Genomic DNA, 19333 nt, shown 5'->3' with positions numbered 1-19333 from the left:
GTCACTTATTATAATATAGTATAATTTAATATTTTATTCTTAAAAATATAATGCTATATAATTATATAATATTAAATTATAGAATTTATTTTTATTTATGAATATCGAATATAATTGTTTAGTTTAAATTTATGATTTTAGTAATAAAATTAAAAATTTCTCACATATTTAAAGTAAAATAATTAAAATAATTTTATGTAATTCATTTATTAAATATTTAGGTTTATTACTATCTTATATTACTATTTAATTACATTTTTATTTAAATATAAATATAGATTAACATTTAATAAATTTAAATTTATTATAATTTATTAAATAATAAAAGTTAAATGATCATATCTAAGATATGAATAATATTTTATTGCAATCTAGCCTAAATCACTCCTATGAATTTATTTTATACACCTTTCATTCTATTAACCACCTCTTTAATGCAGCATGATGTAATAAAAAATTACAGTCGAATATAGATTAGCAAAAAGACAATATTCTAATGCAATGCCATATAATATAATGCAAAGTGCCAAATGCACCTAATATATGGTACACTTTCACAACACTGGGAAGTGCTCTCCCCCCAACTGCAGGAAATGTAACTCGAGTTGCGTACTCTGGAAACACCTTCTCAAGAAGCTGCCAATGAAGACGAATACAAAGAATACTAATGTTGTAGCCCAACATGAATTCACCATGATAAGTTGACAACAGCCGAAATGCCCACAGTTCTTCAACATAATTTTTATTCCACAAACACTCCGCCACCCCCACCCCCCAACAGACAAAAAAAAATAAAGGGACCTTGAAAACTATGTAGCCAACGATGTATTCGATGAATTTTTGCTTTACTGCTAAATATTTGATTAAAAAAGCCACAGTTCAAAGTGGGGGAAAAAAGATAGAGACATTTATTGGTATTTACCATTACAACTCTGAAACTGTTTTCTATACAACAATTACAATTGGTAAAAAGGAAGAAAACTCTATGGAAACCAAAACTGATCAATGAATTGCTGCAAAAGAATGGGGTTGCATCAAGATGGTGATTGTGTTAATTAACTGCTAACTTCCGTCTATAGAAATCCTTCAGTGCAGAGGAGGCAGCACTTCCAATATCACTGAGAGTCGGCTCTTGTATCTCTATCAAAGTAATCTGGATTCTTGTCTTATATCAGCTCATGGTTTTACTCAAGAACAACAAGATTAGTAAGAACAGAGATAACTCAAGCATGAACTTAGGAGCCCTCACACGTTCAACAATTCGCTGCCACCTGAAAGTTCAACCAGTAGATAGCTGCTGATAAAGCCTGTTGTCCATTTCAGGATCTTCATTACAAACATAAGAATGACTAAAGGACCAATCATTATCAAGTTGGTATTAAATCGCATCAAACTAATGACATTATGCAAGCTAATTGCTTCCGAAAAATACTAATTTGTTTTGCTAGTTTCAGTGCAAATAAAGTAAACAGAATATTTATTTCACGATCACAAGGTTCGGGATCAGTTTAGAACTTGTTGATTTAATATACAAGAGACTTTTCTGTAGGGATGGCAAAAATCCCCACGGGGACGGGTACCCTCGGGGATTTTCCCCATTCGGGGAGGGTACGGGGATAATTTTATACCCAATTTTTTTTTCGGGGAGGGGACGGGGAAAATTTTTTACCCAATTTTTTATTCGGGGAGGGGACGGGGATGAGGTGGAATCCCCATCCCCTACCCATTTCCCCATTTTAATTTTTAATTTTATTTTTATTTTTAAAATTACTAATAAATAAATAACAAAATTATAAATATTGTTAAAAATAATAAATATCAAAATAGTTGTATGTTGGGAAAGTGGTCACCTTTTGCCGGGAATTAGTTGAAGAGTATTAATTGAAGTTTTCACCAACTGTTTATTGCTTTGATTATACTGGTAGTAGTTCTTCTACTAGATCTACAGGGGATTCTTATAAGAAAGCAACCAAATGGATGATAGGTTTTGATGATTATGTAAACAATGGAGATTGTGCAGTTGTTGCAGATGAATTAGATTCATATTTGGATGAGAAAGTTATACCTCGGATGGAAGATTTTAATATTTTGAGTTGGTGGAAGACAAATGCTAATAGGTATCCTACATTAGCTCGAATTGCTAGAGATATTTTGGCAATTCCAATTACAACAGTTGCTTATGAATCAGCTTTTAACACTAGTGGTAGAGTTGTGAGCCCATACCATAACAGACTTCATCCAAGCACATTGGAGGCCTTAATGTGCTGTCAAAGTTGGTTACGAGCTTACAATAGCGGTATGAGTTTATTTTAATATGATTAATTTAAAATCGAAAATAAAAAAAATGTATTAGACTATTAGTTATTCGGGGACCGGGGACCCTCGGGGATCCCCTGTTATTATTCGGGGAGGGGATGGGGATTCTCTCAAGCAATTCTGACGGGGACGGGGAGGGGACGGGGACATATGTAAAATATCGGGGATGGGTATGGGGAGATTGGTCCCCTCCCCTCCCCTCCCCATTGCCATCCCTACTTTTCTGGCACATGGAAAGACCAACTGAACAAATTCCATAAATCAAACACCAGGATGAAAGTCAGGAAACGTGGTAATCCTGTAGAGTATATATTAATGTCGATCAACATGCATGGTTTTGAAGCAGGTAATTTATTGAACCAATCTATTATCTAAGAAGGTAGAAAAACCTGGAAAAACTTTCCTCAATTAATTTTACATTGAAACGTATAATTCAGGAGACACTTATCCATTTGCATAACACCATATGAAAAAGCTCCAAAAAAGAATCATGCATACAACTTATCTTATGCCTAGACTTAGTTTAAACTAAAACAAAGGATTAATTAATCAAGCAGGAATCAACATGTGGAAGAATGAGAAGTTCTAGGAAGGGCATGCATTATGAAAGAAGACGCACTTACCAATTTTCTTCAGCGGAGGTGTTGTTTTCATTATTAATTTCTTCCTCTGCAAATTCTTCTAAAATAGCACGTTGGCGTTCATTTAATGCACTAGCCAAAATTCAGACAAAGAGATACAAAAACAAATGAGTTGGTGCATGTGTTTTCACAAACCCCAGTCAATTGGATCCAAGCACTAAAGGTAATCATAGCAAGAAATCCATTTCCACATTTATTTCATGATCCTGGAAGCAAAAACACAATGCACTTTTGCCAAATAGCCCATTATGCAACAGTTGATCCCTCAGTTCTTGTATCTCTGAAAATTAAGCTCAGTTTTCTTATGTAAAGGTCCAAACACACCACATTTGAAAGGAATCAACAAACACACCAACAAACAGATAAGCATTCCAAACACCACACACTCATCCTTGTTCAACAGATGTAATCTCCTCCGTGAACACCTTCAGCCATAATTGTTCTTAGCAATATAATTGGACATACAACCAAATAGACGTAAGAAAATTTCAGTTATGCAAGCATTCTTTAAGGATCAATTATGCTGTAATGCAGCATGAGAAAGCTTACGTGGGGAAGTTGACTCGGAAGCGCACATATTGATCTCCATGGTCCAAAAAGAGACCATTCTTTGCAAGTCCTACAGGAACTTAACGGTTAAGTGTACTTCAAAGGATGGGAGTAACTTCAAAGCATGAAAATATAAGATTCGACATACCTTTCCCTCTTAGCACCAGAAGTTGTCCAGGTTGAACCCCCTTTGGTATCTGCTAGGGCCACAATTGCCACCAAAGCATAGTTAGCATCACAGCAGTAAGAAGCAGGCCAAAACTTAACAGAAACAGATATATGTATGAGGTTCAATTCCGAACTGTGGGTCTGAACGACGTGGATATTGAAAAATATGACATGCAAATCATTCACTAGGAATTTTGTTCCCTCTTTACCTTCCAAAATAGAACTCGTAAAGTTTTGAGTGAAATGCTGGCAGGAAATTCTAACAAATGAAAAATAGGATTTAAAGTCGGAATTTTTCCTTTACTCCAACAGTTGATGATCTCTCCCTATTGAATTTTCACCATGTCAATACGATGTTACCAAGAATTTTGTCAAATCAATTTGAGTATCGTGTAAGGAATGTGGCCCCCAAGCCCAGGTTCACAATATAAATCAGCCATTTCTGAAAATTGCAGCGTTTGTGAGCCTAACTAAACATGCTCCTCACACGCCAATAAACTAACTTCACTTGATACTTTTTGTTCCTGACTTCTAGTTTCTTTAGTCTGCCACTGTTTCTGATTGGGTTTGGAACAACGATCAAGTTCAAACATAATAGATCACTTGACTCTGAGACAACATACAAGCAGCTTCCTTCAGTTAAAATGAGATGTAACACTATGTTCATGACTATATATCAAGGAATAAAACAATAATAATAATAAAGACAGAACTATTACTTTTACTTGCACCTTCCCTGACAAAGTTGGAACATCAACCTTTCCACCAAGAATGGCCTGTAAGAAAATTAAAACTTTAGTTGATAGTAAGGGCTTAGAAGCTATGAATCTGTAAATGGATTAAGAAGATAAAGATAAATTAACAAAATTAAGCAAAAATTTGATTTAAAAAAATGGCTAAAAATGGTGATACATCATCATGTTGAGTGGAGAACTTGATCGTGTACTACATAGATCAGACCAGATGGAAAACTAGACAAATGACACAAAGATTTTACATAATGATTCAGTTCTCACTTGAGTAAAGCTGATATTAGAGTCCACATATACATCTGCACCATCTCTAGAAAAAATAGGATCATCAGCAACCTACATTGACAAAAGAAATGAATCTTTAGAAGTAAAGGGAATAAGCATCTCAACCGAAGACTCCATTCAATGAAGAGAATTACTCTTTAAGAAAGAGAAGATTCAATTTCGTTCCAGTGAAGAGAACACTGGTTCCTCTTCATTCCAACAACTAGCATTAGCTTTTTTAATGACAAGTCTTTGAATGCACAAACCTTCTTTGAATCGCATTAAAATATTTTGATAATCAAATTTTCACGCAAAGGTGAATGAAAGATCTCATGATAAATACAGCCACTCTAGTCAAGGAATAAATAGAGTAAACCATGCCTTTAATTTAATAAATAAGTTCCCATGTTGACGTCCTCGTCCCCCGGCATTGCCAGCCTCCGGTACACGTATTGTATCTCCAGAGTCCACACCTAATTTTATCATCAAAGATAGATCAGAGATATGATTATGGATACAGATTTAAATATTAAGTATAGGCATTCACTATACCAGTCAAAGAAGACACTATTTCAGTTTTTTTCCAGTGGGCTCATAAGCCCTTTGTTTTACAGGCTCAAGTCAAACTTCCTAGGAAGCAATATATCAATCGATCAGTTTAGTAGGCCTTCAACTACTGTATACCACATTTTTTGCAATCCCACATCTGAAAGCTCAGAGGGACATATCTCAATCTTAATCTCCCACCCTTCATGGAAAGATCCCAGTAAAACCCATGTCAATACCTACTGCAAAGTCGACTGCCAAAGCTCAACAGATTTTAGTTGAGTTAAAAATGAAAAATAGCAATTGCTATACATTATCCGACTGAGATTTGAGTTTCCAGCCTAAGTTGGCTGTAAATTTGGTGAATGTCCAGCAAGCCATGAACTTCTATTGAGCTCTTCTTACTACACATTTAGCCAAGCTCAAATGAAAGTTTAAGAAGCTTGTACAAGCTCAAGTTATCAGATTCCTGTTCATCCAAGCTTGGTGCTCAATTCATTTGCATCCCTAATCAAGAAGATTTTCTCAGTACAGCAGACCAGAGTTATGTATTACTCAACACCCATCAAAATAACTCCGTAAGTCACGTAACCTTTCCTACCCATCAAAATAACTCTGCAGGTCATAAACCCTTTTTGTATGATACTCACATTTTTATGAAGTTAGCACTGATTATGGTTGGAAATAGTCCTTCTTTTGAGACATTATATAGTTCAAATAGCCAAGGCATCCCCATGTACAGAATTTGACTTATTAACATGAACCAAGATACATGACAAAATCAAACCCATCAATTTGAGGTCTCATCTTTCTCCTTCAAACATTAATTAATTTTCTTTAGATGCAAAAAGTTCAAACCTAGAACCTTCCGTAACCATGATCTGATCACCTGAGGAAAAGCTAAGCGGTGTCATCAGAAAGCATTATAAATCAAACCTGCTGGAATTGTAACTTTAACTTCCTTAACGCCATCAACCACCCCGGATCCTTTACAAGTCATACAGTGATCCTGGACAACAAGGACAAAAAGAAAATGACTTACATCAGTTACCAAAATTGCACAACATATAACGTTCCATGCAACTTTTTACTTGAATTCACACTGCACCTTAATGATCCTTCCCAACCCCTTACAAGTGCTGCAAGTTGATGTAAATGGAGGAATAGTGACCTGGTTAATAGTTGAACAATATTAAAAGAATGTATAATTTGATAACCAGTACTAAAATAACAAGCAAAAGATTTATCCTCAGAAAGTGAGCCCATTCAGAACAATTTATCCACTACTCATCATAAGTATAGATCTTCAAATCACTTACTCTCCCTATGCCTCTGCATGTTGAACAGATTTTTGTTTTGGCATCAGCTGGAAAGCCACGCCCATCTGCATCAATAGCCAAGGGACAAGAGAGAACTCAAGCATTAATGACAGTGAAATGAATGAATTTGTACACAACTGAAGGAAAAGAATGAAAAGGCTCGTATAAGAAACTAAGGCTTTGTTCTTCTTGATTTCCTAAATATGCATGATTCCAAGAGATATCAGTTTTACTCACGGCAAGAATCGCACGGCACAAATGCATCAAAAGACACATGTTTTGTACATCCTTTAGCAGCTTCAGCAAAAGAGAGAACCAGCTCCACCTGTAAAATTTGAAAGAAAACGTAGCTCAATTATTTAGCTTAGAATTAGTCGCGTTTTGATATACATACTGGTGATCAGAAGCAAACAAGTTCACCTGAATGTCAGGTGCAAAATGACTGGTCTCATCTTCAAAAATCTGTAAGCCATCAATGACTTTTAAATTCAATACTAAAAGGACACAACAATAGACCACATTAAAATAGAAAATGAAAAGGGTACAGTAAAGATACCTCGGAGAATATTTTATGGAAAGAATCAGAGAAGTGAGTTTGATAAGCATATCTGAACCCCTCTGCATCACCAGCATATCTAAATCCCTCTGCATCACCAGCGCTATATTTCTCATTTTCTGAGCCTCTACTTCGCCTCTTCAATTAACAAAAGTATAACAAGAACAACAAAGTTAGTTTGAAAAACCTTCTACAGGGACCATGGGAAATAAAAGAACATATTTTGAAATCTTTAACTGTCTATAAGTTTGCACTGTTGTACCGTCAAAGGACCAAACAGTTATACATACAGACCAAACACACACCTATTGGCCGCAGAATCACAAGAAGCGGCAAAGTAAGTAGCTAAAAAGAAAAAAGAAGGACTAAGAAGAAAATAGTTGTTACCCTGTCATATTGCGCCCTCTTCTCTGAATCCCGCAAAGTCTACAATATGCCAGGATAAGCAAAATTATCATACATAATCGAGGCAAGTTGGGAACCATTATGAAACATGATAATTTTTATTCTTTAATTGGAAGAATAAGATGGTTGTCGAAAAAGAAAACACTTGAGACGTGAGAAAATTCTTTACAAGAAAATGTATACTCCACAAGCTAACCAGATTTACAAACCTCATAGGCATCTCTTATCTCTTGAAATTTTCTCTTTGCAGAAGGATTATTCTTATTTGCATCAGGATGATACTGCTTCGCAAGCTGCACCAATTAACAGAAACTTGGCAACTTAAACATCAAACAGAGAACAACAACATATCTGTCTAAGTGGCAACACGAATCAAAGGCTCACATGACGGCGCAGAACAGAAAAAGACAGCTAAAAGCGAATAAATGATGGTACCGATTAGGAAAAAAAAATGCATCACTAACTAGTCTACAATCTAACATGGACTGATACCAAATGCCTAATGTCTAAAATATACGCACCATATGAAATGCCTTTTTTATCTCATCCTGGCTGGCATTTTCAGGAACACCAAGTAATTCGTAGGGGTCTCGCTTATTGGAGTAGCATGATCCTGAACAAGTATACTAAGATATAATAACAAAAACTAAACAGCTATAGCTTGCTCAATTTTAGAAAATAAAGAATAAAAAGTTTGTGAAGGATCAAATCAAAACCTGTAGCATGAATACACCTCCTAGCCAAAAACATTCCAGTGGTACCAAAATCAGCAAGTGTCCCAGTAACCGAACTACAATAGTGCAAACCTTATCCAAACCAAAAGAGAATAAAGGAAAAATAAATAAATAATATTCCATAGATCACTTAGCATCTCCAAACAAAACAAAAAACAGCTTACCTCGTTTATGAAGTATCGATTGAGGCAATGTAGCAGCTTTTTTAAGGCAATGAGCTTTATTAATCGGCGATTCCACAGCCGTAGATGAAAGCAATTGCCGTCGAGACTGCAAAGCATTAGCAATTGATTAAAATTGACATCCAATAATAGGAAAGAAAAGTAACTACTGATTAATTAGCGGTTCATGAACTGACCAGCCGTAGCCAGCTAAATCTGCTCATTTTCCGTAGATAAAAGAGCTGGCAATTCTCTTCAGTTTATTATGCGCCAAATTGAAGGAATTTGATAGGTCATAGCAAAAGTTTGTCGTGATAAGCAAGAAATGAATAATCAAAGAAATAAATAAATAAATCAAGATGAAATTTTTGCACCGGCGGCTTGGGCCTTATTTGGGGCTTAACGTATATCGTTTTGGAGAAAGTGATGAATAAAAATGGAAAGTACGAAACCAGAGATGAACCTTTGGCGCTGGGAGGTTCTGGCTTCTGGGGGTTTATATGGGGCTTAACGAATATTTTGATACGGTACCGTTCGTTTGACCTACATACAATGTTTAAATTGTCAATTGAATGCATCTGGACCATTGCCCCTGGGGGACCCACCCGAACGAACGGTCTAGGCGCGCCCGGTTCACCTTTTAAGAAAACTATGAGTTTTGATTTTTGGATAGTTTTCATTTTTGGAACGCTCTCTTCTGCCAAGTGTGGTCTGTGAATCTGTGATGCTTCCCTATCATCATCGTCTATTATGGCCATCCGCTCGCTTTTTGCAAATCTAAAACGGTGAGTTTCAAAACTTTGTCTGTTTATGCTTCGTAATCTTTTCTTCTTATTAGTTCCCACTGGATTACAGCGACAAGGTTCAGTTGGAACCATTAACTACATCTGCATGGAGGTTCATAACCTCAAGCGTTTCAGAGATGAAACCGCTGTCAAAATCATATATCAATATTATCAAGGACGAGGACATTGGAAGTTACATTTTGAGAATGAAATCTCCGAGGCGCAGCGCAGCCACGTTGATTGAAAATTGGGTCAATTCGGGCCACAGGGTCAACGTTTCGGAGCTCCGATCCATCTCCAGGCGGCTTCTCAAGTTCAAGCGTTACAAACACGCACTCGAGGTTTCATTCCCCCCCCCCCCCCCTCCTCCCCTTCTTTCTTTATTCCTCCTTTTTCTCAGCTGCCTACATTTTGTTCACTCGAGATTTCGCTTTCCATATTGTCAATTATATTTTTACGAATAATTTATCCCAATTATGTTTGTTTAATTGCATTGGATATCTTTATGTTAATTATACAGATATTAACCTGGATGGAAACTCAAAACGGAACCCGAATGTCAGCCACTGATCACGCCATCAGATTGGAGTTAATAATCAAAGTCCGCAATATAACGGAGGCTGAAGAGTATTTGGACAGCATAAGCAACAGTGCATCACGGAAAGCGGCCTGTTTGCCTCTTGTTCACGGTTATGTGAAAGAAAGGGCCATAGACAAAGCTGAGGCTCTCATGAAAAGGTTAAGTGGCTTCGGGCTGATTGTGAGCCCGCATCCATTTAACGAGATGATGAAGCTTTATATGGCCACATCTCAGTATGATAAAGTACCCCTTGTTATTATGCAAATGAAACTAAATAAAATACCCAGGAATGTTCTCTCCTACAACCTTTGGATGGATGCTTGTGCCAAGAGTACTGGGGTCTCTTCAGTGGAAATGGTTTATCAAGAAATGCTGAGTGATAAAAATGTCGAAGTGGGCTGGAGTTCCCTTTGTAGCTTAGCCAATGCTTATATAAAAGCAGGCCTGGGTAGTAAAGCTCTTCTGGCACTGAAACATGCAGAGAAGAAGCTCTCTACCTGTAACCGCCTAGGTTATTTCTTCCTTATTACACTCTATGCTTCTTTGAATGATAAGAAGGGAGTTCTTCGGCTTTGGGAGGCTAGTAAAGCAATAGGTGGGAGAATCCCCTGTGCCAGTTACATCTGTGTACTGTCGTGCTTGGTGAAGCTGGGTGATCTCATTGAAGCAAAGAGGATTTTTTTAGAATGGGAATCCAATTGTCGGAATTATGACATTAGAGTTTCTAATGTTCTTTTAGGTGCTTACATGCGGCTTGGGCTGATAAAAGAAGCTGAGACATTACACACCCACACATTGTCAAGAGGTGGTTGCCCAAATTATAAGACATGGGAGATTCTCATGGAGGGATGGGTTAAAAGCAAGAATATGGACAAAGCTTTGGATGCCATGGAGAAAGGGTTTTCTATGTTGAATCATTGTGATTGGAGGCCGCCACATGTTACTTTATTAGCCATTGCTGAGTACTTAGAAAAGCATGGAAATATAGAAGATGCAAACCAATATCTTAGAGTTATCCATCGTTTTAGTCTTTCAAGTTTACCATTATATAAATCATTGCTTAGAATGCACCTAAATGCCCAGAAACCTGCTTTTGACATCCTTAAAATGATGGAGAAGGATAAAATTGAGATGGATGATGAGACTTCTACCCTTGTCCAAGCCTTTAACTTGTAAGAAAACTATGGACTCAAACCTACTGGCTTCCTGCAGAGACTGGAGGAAAGCAGTTAAAATCTTTACTGGGTTTGTTTTCCAAAACCAGGTGAGCAAAGGAGCTGTGAAATCTACCCCATGACCAGAGGTCTGAGGAAATTTTATTGGTTGTTTGAAACTTCAGTTACAGTATTTAAATGGAAGCAAAGCATTTTGCCACATTTGTGCAGCTTCTAGTTTTATGGATGTTGCTTGAGCAGTGGCGACAGTTAACAATAATGTACCATATATGATATATATATAGTCTAGAAGACATTCATACAAACCTATGAAGGATCATGCCTTATTTATGATAATATTTAGTCTAAAAGCAGTATTTATAAATCATATTAAGAAACCTTCATGCATGGGCAACCGCTGATGATGGTAGAGACTTCAAGTTGATGAACCTGTCAAGATCTTGCGGAAGCCTTTATTGTGCTCAAGCAATTCGTGCCAAGATGGTATGCATGCTTTGATAACAGGAACTTCAAGAAAATTGTTCAACCAAGCAGTAAGCAAAGGCATCGTCTCTGCATCAATCAGGCTGACACCTGCAATTTCCTCAACAATTCGACCCCAGATTCCAATCCACCCCACAGCAATGTCCAGAAAGCCTATCTTGTCACCACCAAAAAAGGGCTTCCCCTCCAGAGCCCTTTCCAGCATCTTCAGATTCTCTCGAGCTTTTGCAGCTTTCTCTTGTTCCTCCCCTTTTGAGGCAAATGCTCCCATGACTTCAGGTACACACTGAAGAAAATATTGATTAATGTATTAGTAAGAAGTGAATGGACAAGAGATGCTGTCTATGTGCTTGATAAGTTTAATAACAATTTTTTTGTCAAGGCAACTCAAGCCATATCATCTCTACAACTGGAAATTAAAAAAAGGGTAGTATTCAAATAAATAATTAAGCTTCAAGCTTTACGGGAGCTTCTTAGCTTACCTTCTCATCAAAGAATTTTGCCCAGAAACGTGCATTGGCCCGTTCGTAAGGATCTTCTGGGAGGAGAGGATTTTGTTTCCACGCTTCATCAATGTATTCGATGATCAGTAGTGATTCTGCCAATGGTTTCCCATTGTGTACAAGAACTGGAATCTTCTTATAAACCGGATTGTATCGCAACAGCAAGGGACTCTTGTTGGGGAGATTCTCTTCAACATATTCGTAGTGAACTCCCTTCAGTTTGAGCGCCCACTTAACTCTAAGAGCAAAGGGGCTTGCCCAGTAACCCAGCAACTTCACACTTTCTTCAGCCATTATTGCTCGCCAAGCAAAAGCAGCGCGTGATAATATCTAAATGAATGGTTTTTGTTGTTATCTTGCATTTCGTGACCACATATATTTATTGGTTTTTGATTTGATGAATATGCTAGAGAAAAAGTCAAGCAGTCTTAAATAATTGGTATTACTTGTTGCGTTTGTATTTTGCAACCTCATCCAGAAAGACTTTTAGCATCAGGTTTAGTGGAAGCATCTATAAGGTTCCATTTTTTGTATCTTTAGATTGACCCGTTGGTTTTTCTTTTCACTTCTTTGGGTTTAGATTTTTCTTTCAATTTCTCGTGGTCAAAGAATGACAGTTGTAATGACGGGCCTGCTTGTGATGTTTGGTAAATCTAAATCACCAGTTGTAGGGTAAAAATATTATAACATTTTTTAACATATTTATTGCAATTCAATAAACTTATGTTAACAAAAAAAATTGAAAAAAAAAAAAGAATTTCTCATCTGGGCTTCAAAAGATCCTCTTTTAATTTTTCGATTTCTTTTTTATTAAATAAAATAAAATAATGTTTCAATTTTTTCCACTCAACTCCAATTACAATTGATTAAAAAAAAACAATTACATTTTTTTTACTATTTTTTGAAATATATATGTGCGTGTATATGAATTAAGTAAAATTACAAATGCACTCAAATAGTTAATATGTAATTTTTTTAAATAAAAAACTAATAAGGGAGAAAATTATAAGAAAAAAATTAGAATGCAAAGTATTTATGAGGAAATAAAAAATGCAAAAGACTTTGTTATAGCGTGTGGATGCAAAGAGTTAGAGAATAAAACTTATAGAGAGAGAAATATAAGAGTTTAAATAAATTTACTTTTTCCTTCAATATAATTATAATAGAAGAAGATTTTTATAAAAAATATAGAAGGATATGCAAATTGAAATGAACCGGTTGGGGTTCAAAAGCGTAGCCCAACGGCTGAGCACCAGTCACAAACGGAGCCTATATAGTAATTGTATTATTATTGTTGTTGTTGTTGTTATTATTATTATGAATTAAAATATTCCCATGATCTGAACTTCTTTCTAGCAAAAATTTATGTGTTAATTGATGGTTAATAAATTTAAAATATAAAGAAATTAAACCTTATTTATACACTATTACTACATGATACATGGCATAAGATCGTAAAAAATTTAAGAATAATCAGATCAAGAGAAAATTCTAACGTTATTAATTCGTGTGTGTGACATGAAAATGACGAATCTCGGCGACTTGAACATCCAGAAACATTACCACATAACACGTCATCTCATCCAATTTCCAAACTAAATATTTTTTGCGCCGGTAGATTGAAAAGAGTAGCGAACCCAGAGTTAGCTGGTTCTCCCCAAAACGTCGACTGAGAAAAGTTAAAAATTATCTGAGAGCATTGCATTTGGGCATCCTACAAAGGGTTTATAGCAACAGCACCGACACCACTAAAAAATAAATAGACCAATTTGTAATTTTGTAATGCACATTGGTAGTATCCGACTTGGATTCCAAAAACTCGGCATGTCCTGCCCACTCGGCATGTGTCATGCGAAAATTCCGCATACTGAAAAATCATTACTTCGTACAAAATCCACAATTGAATACCGATTCATCGTGTATCAAGAGAATGAATGTCTCGACTTTGGTATTAATTTCTCACTGTAATTTTCCTCACAGAAACATTTAAGTGATATAGATTTATTGCTACTGTAAAGCTGATAGTGCCGACAAGACATTCCTTGAAATACGGTCATGTATTGGCTCCTGCCAGATCAAACCAAATTTGTCACTTGATGTCACCAAAAAGAAAAAAAAAAGCATTATAACGAGATAGGAAACAGAGCACTGTTAATCTATCACGCAGCTGGCAAAGAGTGTACCTGAATTTAATCTTACCTTAGTCGATGGCACATCAAATCTTGATTTTGTTATTGCCTCATACAAAAAAATGTATCTGTCATTGGAAGCTAACATTAGAGCCAACTAAATAATTGATGCTTGCACTGTCAAAATGACAAACAATGCCCGAAGCCTTATTTAGAGAAAATCTAATAGCAATTCCATCGCTCAGCATCAAAAATCTTGTCCTTAAATGTAGCTTCTCTATGATATAGCAAGTCTCAGAAACAGAAAAAGGAAGCTACATGAGAACAACAACGAGCATCTCAATATAAAATATAAATCTAATACCAAAAACTTCTAGGACAAAATGTCGAAATCAATTAGTAATTTTCAAACAACTATGAGGACGAACATGAAGCTTATCCAGCTAGAGAGACCATGCAATTGGATGTGGTGCCTTTAAGTTCACATGTGATTCATACAAATTATTTTAGAACCATGAGAAACAACATAAAGGTCACGGATATTCAGTAGTTACCATTGCAAAATTGTTAACATTAGCTTAGAATGCATCAAAAAAGGCATTCTTTGCTGGTTTAATTCCTGTTAATTCTAATAATGAAACACCATTGCTTGGCAGGAAACACTTACCGCCATGCTAACTCACAAATAAGTTCTTCAGGAGCATCAGGGAGGACCTAAAATTGCATCATCTATGAGATTTATCTATAGCCTATAAACACAACTCTAAAGCAAATGTAGCTGGAAGATTTCATGTGAATTTACCTCATCTTCATATGGATTGCAGTGATCTTTGAACCACAACCTCAAAAACTCCTAAAAATGTCAAAATTTTCGAGGTTAGGAAACTGTTTACATCCGGCATAGCGTCAGTTGCTCGAAACTATTAAAAACCAAAAAACACTTAAACATGAAACATTTATGCAACTGGTAAAAGATAACAGTACAGAAACACAGAATTGCAGACATAACCTTGTCTACATCAGCAGGATCATACACCTAAGTAAATGAGAACAACAAGCAAGCATCGAATGAGCAACTGACCTTGTCTACATTTTCAGGTTCAAGACCACTCTGAAAGCGCTCTTCATAAGAATGGGCAATCCAATACCTGCTTGAGTCAGGTGTATGCACCTAGAATTGCAATAATTTATCATTATATATCAGTGCGCCACGTGAGCAATGTGTGTCTGTGCAGTGAAGAGAGAGAGAGAGAGTAATGAATGTTTTCCTGACAATGATTACTAACCTCATCAATTAAAAGAATTGAATCATCAGAGCTCTTTCCAAATTCATATTTTGTGTCTACTAATATTAGGCCATGCTCTGAAGCTACACGCTGCAATTTCAAAGACAATAATGTCAGTTACAGACAGTATGAAAAGGCTTATTGAGCAATCCTACAATTTTTAAGCGAGAAAGTTCAAAAGAAACATCAGCATAGATAGGACCCAAGATCCAATTATTAACTTTCAGAACTTTTCATAGTTGGATCTAAAGCCAATGTATTCTTTCTTGCTTCATTGATACTCTCTCCAAATGCATTATTAAGAATGGACTCTATTTTAAGAAACTTCTACGTAAACTAATGTGGTAAAAGATGTTTCTGCACCATCAAACTTCAACAAACTCATGATGACAAGAAGTTTAAGCAGCAATTTTATCACCTGTCCATATTCAAACAGTCTTAATGCTTTCCTACTTGCTTCATCAAATTCAGATTCAGTCATTAGTCCAAGTTTAACTATCTGCAAGGAAAACACATCATATGAACCAGCTTGTTGAGTAGATGAAAGAAGACCAAACAAGTCCAACCATTTTGCTAGAAAAGGAGTTCTGATACAGCTATTTTCACAATTGTTATAAGTCTGTCAGAAACATAAGATCAAACCTCATCTGGAGTTACAGGAACATCATGATCTTCGGCCTTTGTAGTTGGAGTGAGTATGTTTGCAGGAAGTTTTTGATTTTTCACCAAGCCTATAACACATAAATGGGGCATCAAATAGTAAAAATTTTCACAGGAACAAATGGTCAATGATCAAATGGAAAACACACCATCTGGAAGAGCATTGCCACAATAATTTCGGATGCCTTTATTGTAAACCGTCCACAGAGAGGTATCAGTACTTCCAGTCACAAAACCTCTGACTTTTAAAACACCAACGTAATTAAGATCAATTTCAGAATTTCAGAATTAGTAAATTGACACCAGGTGGCTGCAAAAACTTCATAAATTAACAGAATGAAAATTATATACATGACGATTCACACTAGAAAATGAAGATTTCACCATCACTTGTCTGCTTAAAAACACTATAATCCTCCCATTAGAAACTGAAAACCCAGTCAACGAACATGGAAGAACAATTCTAACCACAAGTTTTGAGCTGTTAACATTTGCACAGCAAGTTGATGTCTAGAAAATCATTAGCTTTGACAGTTGGCCAACCAAATTTTTATCTCACAGGCCATCAATAAAATATCTTCCCAAGTTCATTTAATTAAAAATAATAAGACGGAAAAGAAGAAACAGACATGCATTGAGTTTTCAATAACCCCAAATAAATGCAATGGAGGCTATATCACTCAAAGAGAATTCACCTAAGCATCCCTGCATTATTATATAACAAGTCAAAACACTCAATACATGATTCTTTTTTAGCGCACTGAATACAGCCTCTAACTACACACACACACACACACACACACACACACACACGCAGATAAGATTGCATTCACTAAGATACTCGTGAACTTTGAATACAGCTGCCACATGACATGCCTCATCAGTTTCAGCACAAATGGTCCACGGTGTTTACAAGACAATAGAATTCCAGGAACATCATACTGTGTTCATCCAGCACTGAACAATATTTATATAATTTGACAACAGAAACCACAGGTGAGAAACTGTCGGTGCTCAAGTGAAAATGAGAAGCAATGCCACTCACCTACAAATTCAACAGGGATAACAGAACACTTCTTCGCAATTGTAACATTTTTATCTGGAGATGAAATGACTGCATTTGGAGTTATGTGCCTAGTTTGATCAAACCACCACAAACTCGTTTCATTAAGAACCTAAAATTCAGAAAACCATACATTTTCAGTCATGATCTTAATTCACGTCACCTTCAAATATCCAAAATTTCACAGAGGAACAACAGTTTCAACCAGCTTCTTTCTTTGACATAGTAATCAGATAAGCCCATTTAGTTAAAAACGACAAACAAGAAACAGCTACACTAACCTGGCCTTTGAAGGGAATAGAAGCAAGAATTCTATCGAACGCACTTTGGCGGTCCGTTGTCACCAGAACAAGATAATCCCCGCCATCATAAATATCTCTCACCTACAAAGTACAATTTTAATTTCATCCCATTTACCATCCTCCAAAAAGAAAAAAAAAAATCTATTTTATCCATATGAACAAAGAAACAACTTTAGAGATGAGTAATCGCAAAGTACCTTGCCCCTGGTTTTGGATTTGAGACCGGGAACAGTCAAGTGAAGATTTGTCTCGGAGAGACGGTTCGAAAGCGAGCCTTTGATGTCACCAAGAAGCTCTGCTTTGCGATTGCTGCTAATCACAGCATCAAGAGACAAGTGTTGTTGGTGGTGGTGGTGGTGGTTTTGGTTCTGGTTCTGGTTCTGGCTCTTGTTGGACATGACAGATAGAGAGATTCTTGGATAATTGTTTGAATTAGAAGAATTGGGTTTTGTTCCAAATGAAGAGAAAGAAGATGAGAATGAGAGTTTTGGAGCTGAGATTTTGTTGCTGTGAAGTGGGGTTTTTGGAGGGTTTAAGGTTGTACGCATACACTCAGCCATTGTTGCTTTGAAATTTTGTCTCTACAGTGAGTCTAAGTGGCTGAATAAATGGACATAGCGTCAGGTTTCCGAGGCTTCGTGCGTTGTTGCTCTTCGGCTTCTAAAGGCGCTGTTTGGCTGCGTTGTATCGAAGCTTAACTCCATTTTTCTTCTTTTTTTTGGTTTTATTTTCCATGGCGGGTTGTTTTTTCCCATTTTGAGACAAATTTCTTTTAATTCTGTCCATAATTTGTATTTCATCTGTTAAGCAATATCTCAAATTAATGTTTAAATTTATTAAATTATTTAAAACTGTTAAATTGAAAATTATAATAAAAATATGAGACTATAATAATGAGAGAAACTTGAAAATTTGTCAAGTAGACTATTAGTGGTCCAAAAGTCAAATGATATATCAATTGAATTAAAAGATAAGAATGTTATTTTTAAGAGTTCTGCAATTTAGATTAAGGGAAGACAAAAGGAAGATAAAAACGGTAGCACATGCTGCCGTTTCCTGTCCTCTCTCTCTTTAGTTTCATGCATGCGTGAATTCAGTCATGGGTCCGTAATTAATTTTTAAAAAAATAAATTTAACATATGCATTTAACAATTAGTTTTTTTTTGTTTTTTTTTCTGCATTTAACAATCAGTTTCTTATCCTCTATCTCTCTCTCTCCATCTCTTGTATCTCTTCTAGTTGTGCATTTAACGTGAGCCAATATCTGCATTTAACAATCAGTTTCATGTCTTCTCTCTCTCTCTCTCTGCATCTCGCATCTCTTTTAGCTGTTTATCACACAGCCAATATATGCATTTCCAACCTTGCATTTGCTCGATTTCAACAACAACAAAAAAAACGGCCATGAGGAAAAATGCAAAAATTCGGTGCATTTCAAAGCCAAAATTTTGGTGCATTTCAAAGTCAAAAATTATCACAAATACAATATTTCCCAAATCAACTTATCACACAAAAATTATCACAAATCACATAATTAATTTTTTTTTTACAGAATTATCATTATTCCTATCACAAAATATATTTTTTAATTATTTGACAACATTTGATATAAAATATTGATTATGTACGAATGAGAGATAGAGAGAGTTAAACGGGACTTTAACGATGACTCAAACGAAGGGGACGTTTGTTCGTTTTCGGTTGTTCTGCTAGTGGCAGCTTCGTTGTAGATCAATCATCAGCAAGCATTGGGGACGAGTTCTGTTACTGCCTGCAGTGTTGGATGGTGATGGGGATGAGTGGAGAAAGGAACGCGTGAAGAATGGAGGGGACAGAGTAAGGAACGTGTGAAGAACGGAGGGGCCGAAGTTCTGAGAACGAGAACAAGTGGAGGGGATTAGACAAATCTAGAGAACAAGTGGTTTGGGAGGGAGGAGAATAAGTGGATGACGTTTC

At 36.1% G+C, this 19333-nt stretch overlaps 4 protein-coding genes across 17 annotated transcripts; 1 reads left to right on the top strand and 3 right to left on the bottom strand.

The window, feature by feature from the left end:
* Window positions 1-852: 852 nt before the first annotated feature.
* LOC18042234 (chaperone protein dnaJ 1, mitochondrial) lies at window positions 853-8952 on the bottom strand. 11 transcript variants are annotated; one of them, XM_024183051.1, is made up of 19 exons: window positions 8609-8949; window positions 8415-8520; window positions 8233-8322; window positions 8038-8129; window positions 7726-7809; window positions 7499-7537; window positions 7112-7249; window positions 6976-7017; window positions 6793-6880; window positions 6556-6620; window positions 6345-6407; window positions 6173-6245; window positions 5072-5163; window positions 4691-4762; window positions 4394-4450; window positions 3655-3706; window positions 3507-3576; window positions 2940-3029; window positions 853-1271 (listed from the first exon to the last, which is right to left on the bottom strand). In XM_024183051.1, exons 1-19 carry the CDS (start codon window positions 8633-8635, stop codon window positions 1172-1174), a joined length of 1440 nt encoding a protein of 479 aa, XP_024038819.1. In that variant the 5' UTR covers window positions 8636-8949; the 3' UTR covers window positions 853-1171. The 11 variants fall into 11 exon arrangements, 10 of the variants coding, with proteins under 10 accessions (XP_024038819.1, XP_006433896.1, XP_024038825.1 ...); XM_006433833.2 differs by having other exon boundaries at window positions 3655-3703; XM_024183057.1 differs by having other exon boundaries at window positions 8875-8949.
* A 125-nt stretch (window positions 8953-9077) lies between these two features.
* Window positions 9078-11092, top strand: LOC18042233 (pentatricopeptide repeat-containing protein At5g27460). The gene is made up of 3 exons (XM_024183050.1): window positions 9078-9196; window positions 9267-9537; window positions 9717-11092. Exons 1-3 carry the CDS (start codon window positions 9162-9164, stop codon window positions 10950-10952), a joined length of 1542 nt encoding a protein of 513 aa, XP_024038818.1. The 5' UTR covers window positions 9078-9161; the 3' UTR covers window positions 10953-11092.
* Window positions 11093-11196: 104 nt separating this feature from the next.
* LOC18041028 (glutathione transferase GST 23) lies at window positions 11197-12393 on the bottom strand. The gene is made up of 2 exons (XM_006433831.2): window positions 11917-12393; window positions 11197-11720 (listed from the first exon to the last, which is right to left on the bottom strand). Exons 1-2 carry the CDS (start codon window positions 12229-12231, stop codon window positions 11367-11369), a joined length of 669 nt encoding a protein of 222 aa, XP_006433894.1. The 5' UTR covers window positions 12232-12393; the 3' UTR covers window positions 11197-11366.
* A 1223-nt stretch (window positions 12394-13616) lies between these two features.
* On the bottom strand, window positions 13617-18118 carry LOC18041027 (phosphoribosylaminoimidazole-succinocarboxamide synthase, chloroplastic). Of its 4 annotated transcripts, none has more exons than XM_006433829.2 (12): window positions 17575-18118; window positions 17357-17458; window positions 17058-17187; window positions 16162-16254; window positions 15995-16083; window positions 15771-15851; window positions 15353-15442; window positions 15148-15237; window positions 14869-14919; window positions 14734-14780; window positions 14121-14194; window positions 13617-14004 (listed from the first exon to the last, which is right to left on the bottom strand). In XM_006433829.2, the coding sequence occupies exons 1-12, from the start codon at window positions 17935-17937 to the stop codon at window positions 13991-13993; spliced, it is 1224 nt and encodes a 407-aa protein (XP_006433892.1). In that variant the 5' UTR covers window positions 17938-18118; the 3' UTR covers window positions 13617-13990. The 4 variants fall into 4 exon arrangements, 3 of the variants coding, with proteins under 3 accessions (XP_006433892.1, XP_006433891.1, XP_024040663.1); XM_006433828.2 differs by having other exon boundaries at window positions 14137-14194; XR_002905572.1 differs by having other exon boundaries at window positions 13964-14004; window positions 14137-14343.
* Window positions 18119-19333: the final 1215 nt, after the last annotated feature.

The sequence above is a fragment of the Citrus clementina genome, unplaced genomic scaffold, assembly GCF_000493195.1.
Source record: "Citrus clementina cultivar Clemenules unplaced genomic scaffold, Citrus_clementina_v1.0 scaffold_5, whole genome shotgun sequence".
In the NCBI taxonomy this organism is placed as follows: Eukaryota; Viridiplantae; Streptophyta; class Magnoliopsida; order Sapindales; family Rutaceae; genus Citrus; species Citrus x clementina.
This window is presented reverse-complemented; position numbering and strand designations above follow the sequence as displayed.

Coding starts and splice junctions, on each gene's coding strand:
- LOC18042234 (XM_024183051.1), bottom strand. CDS start 8,635: ATGAGCAGATTTAGCTGGCTACGGCTG. Junction 6,621..6,792: donor TGTGCCGTGCGATTCTTGCC/GTGAGTAAAACT, acceptor CTATTGATGCAG/ATGGGCGTGGCTTTCCAGCT. Junction 4,451..4,690: donor CTAATATCAGCTTTACTCAA/GTGAGAACTGAA, acceptor ATTTTCTTACAG/GCCATTCTTGGTGGAAAGGT.
- LOC18042233 (XM_024183050.1), top strand. CDS start 9,162: ATGGCCATCCGCTCGCTTTTTGCAAATCTAAAACG. Junction 9,197..9,266: donor CTTTTTGCAAATCTAAAACG/GTGAGTTTCAAA, acceptor ACTGGATTACAG/CGACAAGGTTCAGTTGGAAC. Junction 9,538..9,716: donor GTTACAAACACGCACTCGAG/GTTTCATTCCCC, acceptor TTAATTATACAG/ATATTAACCTGGATGGAAAC.
- LOC18041028 (XM_006433831.2), bottom strand. CDS start 12,231: ATGGCTGAAGAAAGTGTGAAGTTGCTGGGTTACTGGGCAAGCCCCTTT. Junction 11,721..11,916: donor CAAAATTCTTTGATGAGAAG/GTAAGCTAAGAA, acceptor TATTTTCTTCAG/TGTGTACCTGAAGTCATGGG.
- LOC18041027 (XM_006433828.2), bottom strand. CDS start 17,937: ATGGCTGAGTGTATGCGTACAACCTTAAACCCTCCAAAAACCCCACTT. Junction 17,188..17,356: donor CTATTCCCTTCAAAGGCCAG/GTTAGTGTAGCT, acceptor TCTGAATTTTAG/GTTCTTAATGAAACGAGTTT. Junction 14,195..14,733: donor ATTTGTGAGTTAGCATGGCG/GTAAGTGTTTCC, acceptor TTCCAATGACAG/ATACATTTTTTTGTATGAGG.